Source organism: Nelumbo lutea, chromosome 1 (assembly GCF_056320005.1).
Source record: "Nelumbo lutea isolate HS-2025 chromosome 1, American lotus-T2T, whole genome shotgun sequence".
In the NCBI taxonomy this organism is placed as follows: Eukaryota; Viridiplantae; Streptophyta; class Magnoliopsida; order Proteales; family Nelumbonaceae; genus Nelumbo; species Nelumbo lutea.
This window is the reverse complement of record NC_142684.1, coordinates 91766969-91783151: the sequence shown is the minus strand read 5'-3', so window position 1 is coordinate 91783151 and position 16183 is coordinate 91766969. Positions and strand designations below refer to the sequence as shown.

Sequence of the window (16183 nt, the reverse complement as noted above, 5' to 3'; positions counted from 1 at the left end):
CTCCAAAGATAGTGGTGTGGACCGCGTGATAGGATCTACTTCTCACAAATGGGCGCCTCACAGGCACATCCACCATGCATTGGGAACATCTCCCATGAATAATAACCAATAAATACGGAGATGTTCCCAATGAATGATAAAATGTGCATGTGAGGCGCCAGGCTGATGTTCCCAATGAATGATAGAATAACCCAGGCCAATCAAATGCTTAGAACTAGAATGACCCATTCTGATTTCAATTCCAGATAGACTTATTCATGGTCCAGGCTCGGGGTTAGCTTTTTTCAAAATCAGAATGAGTTTGGCCCAAATCCCAAGAGCAAAACAGTGTAAAATGTTTATGGGCCGAGCCCAAGCCCGGTCGTGCACAGGTCTAATGGTGGTGTAATTAGGATAGTATGAAATGTTAGAGGTATCATACAAATTCTACAGTTCAATGGGATCCTAGCGGTTGTTTCTCATCAGCTCCTTTGTGAAGCAACATGTGGAAACTAGAAGTTCTGATTTCTCCAATTCCAATGGTGTTGTTTGGAAAGGTCTTGTACCTCCAAAGATAGTGGTGTGGACCGCGTGATAGGATCTACTTCTCACAAATGGGCGCCTCACAGGCACATCCACCATGCATTGGGAACATCTCCCATGAATAATAACCAATAAATACGGAGATGTTCCCAATGAATGATAAAATGTGCGTGTGAGGCGCCAGGCTGATGTTCCCAATGAATGATAGAATAACCCAGGCCAATCAAATGCTTAGAACTAGAATGACCCATTCTGATTTCAATTCCAGATAGACTTATTCATGGTCCAGGCTCGGGGTTAGCTTTTTTCAAAATCAGAATGAGTTTGGCCCAAATCCCAAGAGCAAAACAGTGTAAAATGTTTATGGGCCGAGCCCAAGCCCGGTCGTGCACAGGTCTAATGGTGGTGTAATTAGGATAGTATGAAATGTTATAGGTATCATACAAATTCTACAGTTCAATGGGATCCTAGCGGTTGTTTCTCATCAACTCCTTTGTGAAGCAACATGTGGAAACTAGAAGTTCTGATTTCTCCAATTCCAATGGTGTTGTTTGGAAAGGTCTTGTACCTCCAAAGATAGTGGTGTGGACCGCGTGATAGGATCTACTTCTCACAAATGGGCGCCTCACAGGCACATCCACCATGCATTGGGAACATCTCCCATGAATAATAACCAATAAATACGGAGATGTTCCCAATGAATGATAAAATGTGCATGTGAGGCGCCAGGCTGATGTTCCCAATGAATGATAGAATAACCCAGGCCAATCAAATGCTTAGAACTAGAATGACCCATTCTGATTTCAATTCCAGATAGACTTATTCATGGTCCAGGCTCGGGGTTAGCTTTTTTCAAAATCAGAATGAGTTTGGCCCAAATCCCAAGAGCAAAACAGTGTAAAATGTTTATGGGCCGAGCCCAAGCCCGGTCGTGCACAGGTCTAATGGTGGTGTAATTAGGATAGTATGAAATGTTAGAGGTATCATACAAATTCTACAGTTCAATGGGATCCTAGCGGTTGTTTCTCATCAGCTCCTTTGTGAAGCAACATGTGGAAACTAGAAGTTCTGATTTCTCCAATTCCAATGGTGTTGTTTGGAAAGGTCTTGTACCTCCAAAGATAGTGGTGTGGACCGCGTGATAGGATCTACTTCTCACAAATGGGCGCCTCACAGGCACATCCACCATGCATTGGGAACATCTCCCATGAATAATAACCAATAAATACGGAGATGTTCCCAATGAATGATAAAATGTGCGTGTGAGGCGCCAGGCTGATGTTCCCAATGAATGATAGAATAACCCAGGCCAATCAAATGCTTAGAACTAGAATGACCCATTCTGATTTCAATTCCAGATAGACTTATTCATGGTCCAGGCTCGGGGTTAGCTTTTTTCAAAATCAGAATGAGTTTGGCCCAAATCCCAAGAGCAAAACAGTGTAAAATGTTTATGGGCCGAGCCCAAGCCCGGTCGTGCACAGGTCTAATGGTGGTGTAATTAGGATAGTATGAAATGTTAGAGGTATCATACAAATTCTACAGTTCAATGGGATCCTAGCGGTTGTTTCTCATCAGCTCCTTTGTGAAGCAACATGTGGAAACTAGAAGTTCTGATTTCTCCAATTCCAATGGTGTTGTTTGGAAAGGTCTTGTACCTCCAAAGATAGTGGTGTGGACCGCGTGATAGGATCTACTCCTCACAAATGGGCGCCTCACAGGCACATCCACTATGCATTGGGAACATCTCCCATGAAAATGATAAAATGTGCGTGTGAAGCGCCAGGTGTAAGGAACAGATCCGGCAGCTCACCATGGATAAGCTGTTAAAGATAGGCATGGATATACAAATGCTTATAATTCTGTAATTGTCAGATTGAATTGGGGGATCATCTGTTTCTGCATAGTAGAGTTAGTAGTAGAGCTTGGTGGCGCATTTTAAAATGCTATCGAGTTGAGTTGATGCTTTTGTGATTTTGTCTCGGATTATGTTGGTTGCTTAGACCCTATTTGGTAGGGCTTCTGTGGTGATTGAGCTGTATTGACAGTCGCTTCTGATAAGTTACTTACGATAGCTTCATTGGAGAGTTGATTTTTTGGATTCATGTAAGGCTATTTTCAGCTTTTCATATTTTTACCAAATAGGGCTTCATAACTTTCTGGGTTTCTTTGGCTCATACAACACTGAAGCCGTGGTGTTAAAGCCCTCCCAAATGGGTACTTAAAAGCAATAGCAAGCTTTTAAGAAACCCATCACTGCTGCAAGTAGTTACCCCAAAACAGTCTTATTTGGTTATGAATTTTGAAGCTAACCTTGAGAAATCTGGAGATTGGTTTACAGTGGGTATGGACCCTTCGACTGAAGTGAATTGGAGATTTAGAAAAATTTACCTACTGTCCCAACCAATTACGAACTGATTGTAACTACTTAGCCTCTTGGAATTGGATTGATCATTGAGGTTGTGTTTGGATACCAATGCTCTTTCAGCGTACGAGTCATTTCAACTAAAAAAGTGCATGTGCGGGACTGATTATTGACGTTTACAGTACGATTCAAGTAGAAATAAAAAATTGTATTAATCAATCCAAAATGTTTTAGGTAGAAACAACAATTGCATCAAACACAAATTAAGTGATTCAGCTTAAAACCCAATCCAATTTACTACTTTACAAGAGTCTCGGCTTAAGCTGGGCAATTAGTAGCATGAAAAGAGCTTCTGAACATAATATGAAGAGAGATATTCGGCTTAACACTTTTTCGAGGAGCCTTTTGGAGCGTAAGCTCCCTTCCACTTTCCATGCTAAGATAAATGGCAACCACTCCCACTCCCCCTTAAGGCTTCAGCCTTTGGGAACAAAACAGCTGCTACTCAAGAAAGCCTTCGTGCTCTTGCTTCTACTTATTTCAATCTGGAGTACTTAATTTTAATACCTTCCTCACATTAGGGGTGCAACTTGGGTGGGCTTGGGTTGGGATTTCGTCAAATTTTGAATGATTATGGATAAAAACCCTAGGTTTAATGCAGTGTAAAATCTTAAAATTGGTAATCTGTCTTGAAATCGGATTTGGCCGTGCATCGGGAATATCTCCCCAGGAAAATAGACATACAATTGCAGAGACGTTCCCAATGCATAGCTGTAAAAGCCTGTGAGGATGGTTATGTGAGGACCAAATCCAAATTCATCTAACTTGCACCCCCACCTCACAAGAGCAGGACCATCCTCCTAAGTACCTCTAGGTCCACTTGGATTTATTTTCGGGCCAGTAAGTGTGGGAGATACATTACTAACGTCCTCTGTTTGCATTGGAAGCCGCTTCTTCCATATTTTAGTGCTCATTTGGGAGGACTTTCACAAAGAGGCTTCTGGCTTTGCAAGAAGGGGCTCTACACAGAAAGCTAAGAAGTTATGTTTCGTAAAAACACTTTGAAAGCCCAAATTCACTTTCATTGAGCTAAGAAATCAACTTTCCAGTGAAACAAATTTTAGTAGCTTCTTCAAAATGGTTCAATCAATACAACTCAATCGAAGCTGAAGCTCTCCCAAACGAGACATTAAGTTGGACTATTGGACATCTCATCTCAATGGGATGCTGGCATATAGCATCTTCGCCAATTTTGTGATCACGAGCTCCATCAGAATCTTTAGATATATCCTGGTATAAACATTAGTATCCCTAGTCCAAAACAATGATTCATCAAAACTGGAGGCCCTACTTCTAATTTTATCGGTAATGAATTTATCAGTTTGAAATATTAAAACATACCGGTGCATACCGTATAACACATATCAATTTTTGGCCTCACAACTGTCGTATAAAATTATGGGAAAATTTCTGATCGGTACCCTGTATTTTGGTTCGAGTGACAATTTGGTCCTCGAACTTTAAAATGCGACAATTCAGTATTCAAGCTTTTAAAATGTGACAATCCAGTACTTGCTGTTAACTAGTATGATAATCAGCCGCTAAGTGACATTTGAAAAGTCAAAAATGCCCTAAAAATGCCATCTAATTCTCTTTATCAACCATCCAAACATTGACAATAAAATGAGTAACTCCAAATTCTAGATTCTTCTAAACAGTTACTAACTTTTTTGAATAGAAGAGGCTAGGATTTGGGACTGTTCAATTTTTTGTCAACGTTTGGATGGTTGATAAAGAGAATTAGATGGCATTTGAAGGGCATTTTGACTTTTCAAATGTCACTTAACGGTTGATTAACGGACTGGTTAACGGTAGGTACTGGATTGTCACATTTTGAAAGGTCGGGTACTGAATTTCCACATTTTGAAAGTTGAGATACTGAATTGTCGCATTTTAAAGTTCGAAGACCAAATTGCCACTCGAGCCAAAGTACATGGTACTGATTGGGAATTTTCCCTAAAATTATTATTTCCTTGATTTCAATTGTTTTAAATAATAATAATAATAATAATAATAATAATAATATTATTATTATTATTATTATTATTATTATTATTATATGAAATTTCCACTGTTAAAATATCAAATAAAAATAAAAAAATATTACCGATTGGTTAAAACTCTTGTTATGTTAAAACTTGAAATTTCAAATCGAGAGTATCGTACTTTTGGACCTAAGCTTGATGGAGCAGTGTGGCAGTAGTAAGAATTCATACTACGGCATCATCTTGACGCCATTCATACTGTTATTGAGGTCTCAATCTTCATAATCCGAGCATGCAATATAGAAATAAAAAGGTCCTAGGTTGCTTGTTTGGTTAAGTATCTGGGTATTGATATTGCAGACCTGGTTTATATCCTGCCCTCATCCATTTACCTACTATCCAGTAACTGTGCCAACAGAATGCTTTGTCCGAACCTCTTATGTTAATATTGTAGAATTCATTGACACGTTCAAAGTATGGATCTTGGCTGAATTCTTGCCAATACCCTTGGAGAAGAAGGAAAAATACTCTTTATGCTATCCTCCCACATCTTCTATGATCCAGCCTTCTTTTTGACAAGCAAAATTTAAACATAAGGTTTAAAATTTCAATACGATACACCCGATACAGGGCGTATCGTATCATATCTTTCAAAAACCAATACAAGATATGCATGCAAATCGGACGTTTCATCTTTTTTCATGTGTATCAGACCTGTATTGAGGGCATATCGGGGGTGTATCGGTAGTGTATCGACGAAAAAAATACAGCCATAAACTAAAAAAAAAAATTAAAGTGAGAAAACAACATTCTTTTCCTCGAAATAAACCTTCTTTCACTCCCAAATGACTCTAAAACTCCAAATTGCATTCCTAAAGTGCTAGATTTGTGAAAATTTGTAAGAAGCAAGTGTGAATCGTTAAACTTTTTAAAGATTTTTCAAATTTTGAAAAAATATGACAAAAATAGGTAAATTTTTTCAATCTTTTATAATATCTTATGATTTTTTTTCACAAACAGGTAAATTTTGAAACAAGTGTGAATGTTTAAATTAATGTTGATCTACATTTTTTACATTCAAAATCACCATTTTTTTTTTGTGTTATCATTAGATTTATGGAAATTTCATGAAGGCATTTGGGGAAAATATAAATTAACAAAAAAATTGAAAATGTAATTTTTTTCTCTACTTATAAAGACTAAATATGTTTTAGATCTATAGATTTATCTATCATATCCATAGAGCAATTGAAATTTCTTCTTTAATATTTTTTTATTTTTTTATATTTTTAGATTTAAATAAATAACTAATAATTAATTATGTTTTATCATTTGATTACAACAATTGAATATATTATAATTCTATGGATGATCTATCATATCCATAGACCAATTGAAATTTCTTCTTTAATAATTATTTTTTTTTACTTTTATATTTTTAGAATTAAAAAATAAATAATTAATAAATTATATTTTATCATTTGATCACAATGATTGAATATATCATAATTCTATGGATGATCTATCATATCCACAAAGCAACTGGAATTTCTTCTTTAATAACTATTTTTTGAATATATTATATAATGTTTATTTGTTTTTTATAATTTTTGGAAATGAATAATAAAAAATTATTAATTATGTTTTCACATAAAAGTTGTGCCAATGCATGTTTTGTGTTTGGATAGGAGAGTTGGGTTTTTCTCATCTCATAAAACATTAAAACTTAAGAATTATAATTTATAAATTATAGTTAATCATATGATTTTTAACGAAATTATAATTAGCTATAACATATTTCTTCATAAAACCATTAAAATATATTAATTTAATGTATATACACCTAAATGAGGTTTTATATTTAGTGTTGTATTTTTATAATTTATTAAAGTATTTATAGTGTTTCCAAGCATATCTTAGTTTTTCTCCGATACACATGCATATCCAAGGCGTATCCCAATACGTCTCTTAAAATTATCTTTCCGATACACTTGACGTTTATGATATTTTGAATCTTATTTACACATAATAACAATAGAAGCAACAAGTTAAAACTTTTTTTTTTGGTGACGCCAATGTACATAATGATAACAGAGTTTGTAGAGAATGCTATATTACAAGGTTTGGAATGGATATTAGGCATATTTTTACTACTATGATTTCTAAGCAACCACTACAGACATCTTCCAGTGACACCAAGAAGTGTCAGCTCTCCTTCAATCCCTCAGTACACAGTTTTCAAAACATGGCAGGTCTGTTTCTGCTTGTTTCTTTCTTGAGACGCCCAACTTCATTCCAACTGAAACCAAGGTCTCAAGTGACCTTTCACTGTTCGCAAGGAGGTCTTCATCTATCTCTATGGCATCCTATAACAAAATTTCAGAAATAAGTGGATGCAAATGTTCAACCAATTAGTTAATGGTAGTCTAATCCCTTCTATGTTACAAATTGGTTCAGCTATTTGTGCATCCTAAAAAGAAAATACAGTTTTTAAGTTCTAGAAACTATGCACAGTAACAAATAATGCAGATTGCATACTAGCATGACATATTTAAGCAAGAAAATTAACATGAATTTGGACTTCATCTCTGTGTCGTCTTGGCACAACAGCTCGTTTGCTCCATTGCGACCTGAGTGACCAGGATTCAAATCTTTGGCACAACAACTCGGTTGCTCCATTACGACCTGGGTGACCAGGATTCAAATCTTTGAAACAGCCTCTCTATATGTATAGGGGTAAGGCTGCATGCATCCAAGGTTCAAAATATTGATACGCCTGATACGCCGGTAGAGGCATATCGGGCAGTATTGGTAGTTTTTTTTTTTTTTTTTCAAATCCGATTCAGAGGGGCTGGTTTAAGGTCCGTCCACCCCCTGAACCGGTCAAAGCCCTGATACACCCTCTGTAGGGGCATATCGGGAAGCTCCCGATACGATACGTATCAGCTGATATGTATCGATACTTTGAACCTTGCATACATCTGCTCATCCCTAGACCTCGCATTGGTGGGAACCTCGTGCACTGGGCTGCCTTTTATCTCTCCGTCATCTTTGCAAGATTTAGTATATTGTACTGTTCTTGGATCATCTTTGTTGGGTACTGAGGGGTCACAACCATCGGGGAGCTCATTTCACACGCAGGACTTAGACACAAGAATTGGACATCACCTTTCACCCAAAAGCTTGTGGGCCAACCTTGTATGCAAGTCCTTTGCTTTAATTACTTCTTTTCAATGCAAGAATTAATACTCACATGTGCATCCCAACAATCTCCCCTTCACATGTGAGTCCCTTTTCATTCACATCAAGCACTCTCCCTCAAATAAGAACTATTATCATATCACCAAGTTTGATGTGCATCAAGATCTCTTTGCTCACGACAATAGGGTGCCTTTACTCAACTACAACCACCAAGGAGAGCCATCCATGGGTGGGACAGGTCATGGGAATCCAACAGCTCAACTATGGGAGTACATTCCCATGGGTGGAATCATCATGGGAGATCAATTGCTCTTGCCAACCACTCAGACCATTGGGCAACTTGCAAGCCACTGGGGTCATCGCATGCATGAGGTAGGATGGGGAAATTTGTTGTGCACCAAAGAATGAGTAAGAAATTATAAGAGAGGTGAGACCTTGCTGTTAGGGTAAACAGCAAAGAGACAGATTGCTTAAAAAAATATGAGAGGGGAGAAAAAAGAAACTTATGGCAATAACCAGAATTCACTAAGCCAATCTTTATTTGATCAAATCAACTCTTCAACTCCAATTACAACAACTTTGTTTACAGACTCAACTTACTAACTCAGATGTCCCCTTTCACACTCCAATTTGGACTAGGAAACTGACCCAAAGCAACTCCTAATTATTTTAGCATTCTATTCAGGACCTATGGGGAATGGAGACTCTTTAAAGGCTGAACTGTATGCAGTCCTACAAGGTTCTCAGATTGCAAGAGAAATGGATTTGGAGAATTTGGTGATAGAAGGGAACTCCAAGGTGGTGGTGAGCTGCAGACCCAGACTCAGTGATATGGTGTTAGAGAAATGAAATGAAGAAATTCAAATGATTAAACACAACATATGAATTTGATTATATAATGGGTGGGAAGGGGAGCTAATGCATTCACTGATTCTTTAGCTAAGCAAGGGGTAACTATGGATCAGTTGTATTGGGCCCTTTTGTGATTTTTGTGCTGATTTTTCTTTAAAGAGTGAGGCCGCACCTCACACCTCCCATTGGGATGCTTGTAACAGTCATTTATCCTTTTGCTTCTAATGAAATTTTAATGAACTTTTAAACCTATACAAAAAATTAATACAAATCAATAAACGACTCATAAAGACACTCCAATGAGGACTCTAATTACTAAAACAATTCTAATAACACTTTCCTAATCCTACTGAAACTAAATTACTTTAAAGACACCATAAATTATTAAAAATAGTAATTACAAGAATTACTATAAATAACAAGTCCAAGATTTACCATAAAGAGTTATTTCAAAATGGTTATAAAAAAATAAGAAAAAGAACACTACTTTTAAGATACCCGCAATTAGAAAATAAATAGAAAACCTGAAACAATACCAATATCCTATAACCCAAAAAGTCTGAAACCAGCATAGGAATTGGAAATATAACTTAATTCTCCATGGATTCTTTCCTTCCTTCCACATCTGCATCAATGCATCTATGAATACTTGCGCCTAGCCAAACCTTTATCTTTGATATCACTTTGATATCACTGTTGGGTACTGAGAATTGTCGAATACCAAGGAGTTCATTCCGCATGTAGGACTTACACACAAGAATTGACCACCACCTTTTAAGTTGAAAGTTTAAGTTGTTAGTTGTGGGTCAATCCTTGTATATAAACCTTTGCTTTTCTTATTTCTTTTTAACGTGTCAACAATCTTAATGAATTTCAAGAAGAAAAGGCATTCAAATTGTTATGCTTATGGTAGATAACACATTATTGGAATTGGCGGGGGGAGGCGGGAACTACCAAGGCCAAGGTATGTTAGAAATGTAGATAAGATGCAAAATGCACTCCCTAGAAAGCTGAAGAAGCATATCCCATGGATGGTAAACAACTATACAATCAGCAATTACGAGTATTGGCATTCTAGTTAATAAGAAGCTAAGAAAAAAAGGTGGTATAGTAGGTTTAATATGGAGTTTTCTCATTAGGGGGATATACCCCCTAGATGCTCATCCAATGAGGACATTTGGCATGCTAGAAGATGATAACTTCAAGACAAAAAAGAAATCAGAGCACTTTAAGATGAAAGGAACATCTGGACCATATGATTCCTATATAGAAACTAATGAAACAAATTAAATAACAAAATCAAGTTAAATTTTGCAAGATGTCAATGAATTAAATATGCACATCAAGCATGGGCATGAGACATGGTGATTATTATATCAACAACTGTTTTTCCACATGGAAAAAGAAAATAGAACGGAACAGAACAAAGAATATTTTGAATTCTTAGAACCACATATAGGATACTAACCTTTTCAAAGATGCAAATCACAGTACTTCCTCCAAATGAGAAATATCCAAACTGTATATCAGCAAATAAGGTAGAATGGCATTAAGATCATATCCATGACGATACTAAAATAAAGGTTTAAGATCAAAAAGAGAACCTCATCTCCTTTCTTGACAAAGTCACCTTCCCTTTTAGTGAAGGTGATGCTTCCAACCATTGTTGCTCCAATTGCAATGAATGCCACCTGCAACCAAAAAGAATTTCTGCATAAAAGTCCCTTAGGAGGTGATAGAAGATTGAATATCTTTATAGTGTGCCTGAATGGCAGTGTCCAATTGAGTTATTGTTCAAAAATAAAACTACATAATATGGCCTTTGTTTTCCATGAATAATATAGCGAAGTACTTGGCTGAATCAGTTGGTGATTGAACTGGGTTTAGAATAGATCTCAGCAAGGAAAAAAATATAAAAGATAAGAGAGCAAATAGAGCAGAGGAGAAGATATAACACAGATAAAAGAGAGAGAAAAAGGGGTGCAGTTTCTTATGGTTATGCTGCCCCATTCATTGCTATTATATGAGCAAAGAATAAAACAAGGTACAATGACCATAATACCCTACCACCCTAAGAATAAAAGTAAAACAGAAATAAAATAATATTGGACCACTACAAATTAAGTCTGATCTACTGAATCTCTACACCCCCTCAAGTTGGGAATATATATTGGTTATTCCCAACTTGTGTTAATCAGTTTCCAACTTAACTTTAGTGACTGTTTTGGTGAAAACATTGGCCAGCTGCATATCAAAGACAAGATAAGGAAGACACACTTCTTGAGAGGCAACACTCTCTCTAATCCATAGGTGGAATTTGTAACATAACCTTCCTCCTACTTTCCTCTTTGTGTACTAGGTAGTAAGATTAAGATAAGGTGACACTGTCTGTAGTATGTAGTTGTTGCCTTACAAATTCCCATATGTTGCTACATCCTTCTGACTTTCCCATCCAATTGTTTCTAAGTGATCAATTTCATGCCATAATGATTTCAAAGTGGAGAAGTAAATAGATACAAGTTTCTCCCCATGTTTAAGACTCTATACTTCACTCTTCAACAAATAAGCTCTAGCAACATTAAGAGACTAAGAGTAAGTGTCCTTTGTGTTCTTCCAAATCTCGGTAGCAGTCTTCATCCATAGATAATTCCTACTACTGTGAGGCTGCATAGAATTGCACAGCCAAGTCATTACCAAATAATTTTCTTGAATCCATTTGGCAAGAGATGGGTCTTCCTTGGCTAATTCCTTTGTGTCTCCATGCTAAACACACCACTGAGGGTTCACAAAACTAGAGGGAAAAGCCCAGAAACACACTTCACAAAGCTGAAAACATCTGTATAGAAACTCAACACCTATAACAGTCCTCAAATAACTCTAGGAGTCAAAAAAGGTAGGCTGAAAGGCAAGGACCGATCAATCTCCAGTGAAAGAACCCTAGACCAGCCCTGGAGAAAGTAAATTTCTATCAACTGCTCCCTCCAGTTAGTTCAAAAGGACTCCTGTAAGCTATCAATTTGAAGAGTGATTGATTTTCTACCCAGAAAACACTGAGCACCACTTCTAATTGAAGGTTTAACCACTAAACCTTGAATTGGTCCAAATTCTCTGATTCTTCATGGTAATCGGGAAATCTCCAAGATCACAAATACCTTGGGCAGCAACTGGACTCTCCAATAACCTCCAAGAATCAGGTGACAAGTGCTGAAAACTCCAGCCCTAGAAAGATCTCATGTAGCTGGCTGGATCAAGTCCACATGAGATCCCTACTGGATCCTAGACTTGCTTTGATACTAAATTGGCTGAAATAGTGGGTGATTGTACCAAGTTTAGAATAGATTTCAGCAAGGAAAAATAAAAGAAAAGAGAGAAAAGAGAATAGAAGAGAAGAAGAAGAGAGAACACAGAGAAAAGAGAGAAAAAGAGGTACAGAATCTTATGGTTCTGCCACCCCATTCATTGCTATTTATATGAGTGAAAAATAAAACAAGGTACGATGACCATAATAGCTTGCTGTCCAAAGAATAAAGCAAAGACAGCAATAAAAATAATATGGGACATTAATTTAGCAGAAGCAATAAAGATAATTTTTACTAATTTAGCAGCATGGTGGTATTCTTTTGCCCCTTAGCTGAGAATTAACATATTATTTCCATATCATGGCTTCCATAACAAAATCTGAAACACCAAAGCAGAGAATAAGGGTTACTTTTGTTGATGACTGCAAGTGCTTTTTTACCATCCAAAACTAGGGACAGACAACAAATTGTGCTTTCTATAAATAATGGAATGGAAATATTGCACCTGAATAAGCATAAATTCAAGGAATTCAGGAATGTTGATAATTAATAGGCATGTAGAGGAAGGAAATTTCTTACATGTCAAGATACATTTCTCTATTGCTCATGGTAGGACATATTTGCAAAAGATAAATTTGGTCAAGATGTAATCAGATAATGTATGATAACGTTCATTTTTCTTCAATATATATATATATATATATATATATATATATATATATATATATATATCTTTTTGGAGGGGGTGCACTGAAAATACAAATATGGTGGTGAGCAGTCTAGAGAAAAAAAAGCTGCCTTTGCTTTACACATCATAAGTACTATTATAATTCGGTCTGCCCTTGAATTCTGTTAGAGTGGTAACAGCGGAAATAAAAGAAAGAGGAAAAGAGAGAGAAGAAGAAGAAGAAGAAGAAGAGAAGAGAATAGGAGAGGAAGTTCTGGTTCGAACAAGAGAGAAAATCAGTCTCTCCCATTCGGCCAGATTTGTTTTATATTTCTATTAATCTGGAAATGACACCTTTGCCCCTACTTAAGTGAGGGACATAGGATCTAACATAACTTTACACATCAGCAACTTAAACATAAGCATAAAGACAAAATTACCCCTACATGGTCAACATTAACACTCCCCCTCAAGCTGGTGAGTATATATCATATAATCCCAGCTTGTTATATATGTGGTCCACTCTCCCCGACTTAACCCTTTGGTAAACAAGTCTGCCCACTGGTTTCTTGTGTTAACATATGCAGTATCTATTACTCCACTCATCACCTTCTCTCTCACAAAGTGACAGTCAACCTCTATGTGCTTGATTCTCTCATGAAACACCGGATTAGAGCCTGATTGTCACAGTAGAGATTCATTGGAGTGTCAACAGTGTATCCCATCTCCTGTAGAAGGTTCCTCAGCTACACTAATTCACAAGTAGTATGTGCCATAGCTCTATATTTTGCCTTTGCACTGCTTCTTGCCACAACTGTCTGCTTCTTACTTTTCCATATCACCAGATTACCCCCAAGAAAAGTACAATAGCTTGTAGTAGATCTCCTATCAGATATAGAACCATCCCAATCAGCATCAATATATCCTTCTATTTCAAGTTTTCCACCACTTCTATATATCAAACCACGACCAAGAGCCCCCTTTAAATACCTCACAATCCTTAGAACTGCATCCCAATGTGGAACCCAAGGTTTCCGCATGAACTAACTTACCACACTAACTGCAAATGAAATGTCTGGCCGAGCATTGGTTAGGTAGCTCAGTTCACCCACAAGCTGCCGCTACCTGCCAGGGTCTTCAAACTCTTCACCCATATCACTACTCAGCTTAGTGTTTGTTTCCATAGGTGTTTCATCTTGTTTAGCACCTAACAAACCTGTTTCTTCCAACAAATCAAGGACATATTTCCTTTGACACAAGTTAATACCATGCTTAGACCTTGCTACTTCTATCCCCAAGAAATATTTTAGTTTACCAAGGTCCTTTGTCTGAAAGTGTTCCTGTAGAAAGGTTTTCAACCTATCAATTCCCACTTTATCATTCCCAGTAATAACGATATCATCTACATACACCACCAATAGAATCCTTCTAGCCTGAGAGTCATGACTGAAGACTGAATGGTCAACTTGGCACTGTTTCATACCAAAATTCTTTACCACCTCACTGAACCTACCAAAACATGCTCGTGGAGACTGTTTAAGTCCATAAATGGCCTTCTTTGATCGGCACACCTTACCATCCTCCCCTGAGCAACAAACCCCAGTGGTTGCTCCATATAGACCTCCTTAAGCAGATCACCATGTAAGAAAGCATTCTTGATATCAAGTTGATAGAGGGGCCAATCATACATAGCAGCAAGAGAAATCACAACATGAACTGAACCAATCTTAGCGGCTAGGGAGAAGGTCTCTGTGTAGTCAATACCATAGGTTTGGGAGTACCCTTTGGCAACCAGTCTAGCTTTCAGCCGCTCTACACTATCATCAGGTAAGTACTTAGAAATAGGATGAAGGGTACAACTGCGTCTACCTTTCTGCAAGGCAAACGGGAAGATCAAGTTTAGACACTGAGGTTGGGGCTGGTGTGGGAACAACTACCGGATCTGTTGATGATGATGGAGCTGGAGAAGGAGCCAGTACATGTTGGCAATGTGTATACACTTGACGAATAGGTGGCCGTTCAACAGGTGGTGGCACCGGAGGCAAGGACTTGGTCACATCTGGAACAAGAGGGACAGAATCCACAACTGGAAGAGGAAGAGGAGGAGGTGATGAGGAGGAAGAAACATCACCTGACCCCAAGAAAAACGGAGTGGACTCAAAGAAAGTAACATCAGCACACACAAAGGAATGTTAAGAGCTAGGATGATAACACTTATACCCTTTTTGAGTCCGGGAATAGCCAAGGAAGATCCACTTAATGGATCGTGCATCTAACTTGTCCCTTCCCAGCCCCAGACTATGAGCGAAGCAAACAACACCCAAAAACTCGAGGAGAAAGAGGAAACGGAGACAAGATAGGAAACAAAGTGGTGAATGGAGAATGACCATCAAGGATAGACGTGGGCATCCGGTTAATCAGGAAGGAAAAAGTAACCACCGCATCACTCCAAAAAGGTTTGGGTACATTCATGTGGTGCATGAGGGATCAAGCAGGTACATGAAGTCTGATGGATAATGCCATGTTGGTCCAAATATTCTTGAAATGATGTAGAGAAATATTCATGGCCATTATCGAAATGAAAAATTCTAATGTGGACACCAAATTGGTTGTGAATTTCAGCATAAAATTTTTGGAAAATGGCAAACAATTCACTCCTTTCTTTCATTAAATAAAGCCACATCATCCTTGAATAATCATTAACAAAAATGACAAAGTATTTATATCCATTGTATGACATTACTTTATAAGGACCCCAAACATCTGAATGAACCAAAGAAAAAGGACTCGACATACGCTTATCAACCCTAGGACTAAAGGGAACACGATGATGTTTCCCCAACTGACACAATTCACAATCCAAAACAGAAAGATGACTCAACGAAGGAATCGGAGACTTCAGAACTTTCAAAGAAGGATGACCAAATCGACAGTGCCACTAGAGAGGAGAAAGAGATGACTGGAGAGCTGCTGACGTACTTCCACCACCGTCAAGATAATACAATACACCAACTTCATGCCCTCCACCAATCTTCATCCCCGTCATGAGATCTTGATAAACACACGAAGAAGGGTAAAAAGTAATAGAGCAATTAAGAGACTTGGTCAACTTACTAACTGACATAAGGTTAAATGGAAATTTAGGGACATACAAAACTGAGGATAAGGGTAAAGAGCCCATGTTAACATTACCAACACCACAAATGGAAAGATGTGGAACCATTAGCAAAGG

At 37.5% G+C, this 16183-nt stretch overlaps 1 protein-coding gene across 2 annotated transcripts in view; it reads right to left on the bottom strand.

Moving 5' to 3' along the window:
* Positions 1 to 6967: 6967 nt before the first annotated feature.
* LOC148876117 (phosphatidylserine decarboxylase proenzyme 3-like) overlaps positions 6968 to 16183 on the bottom strand; it is a 110492-nt gene continuing 101276 nt past the window's right edge. For both annotated transcript variants that reach the window (XM_088966148.1, XM_088966147.1), the window contains exons 19-21: positions 10590 to 10676; positions 10454 to 10504; positions 6968 to 7298 (exon numbers count right to left, since the gene is read on the bottom strand). In XM_088966148.1, coding sequence (XP_088822274.1) covers positions 7149 to 7298; positions 10454 to 10504; positions 10590 to 10676 — 288 coding nt within the window. In that variant the 3' untranslated portion in view covers positions 6968 to 7148. The remainder of the gene's footprint in view (positions 7299 to 10453; positions 10505 to 10589; positions 10677 to 16183) is intronic.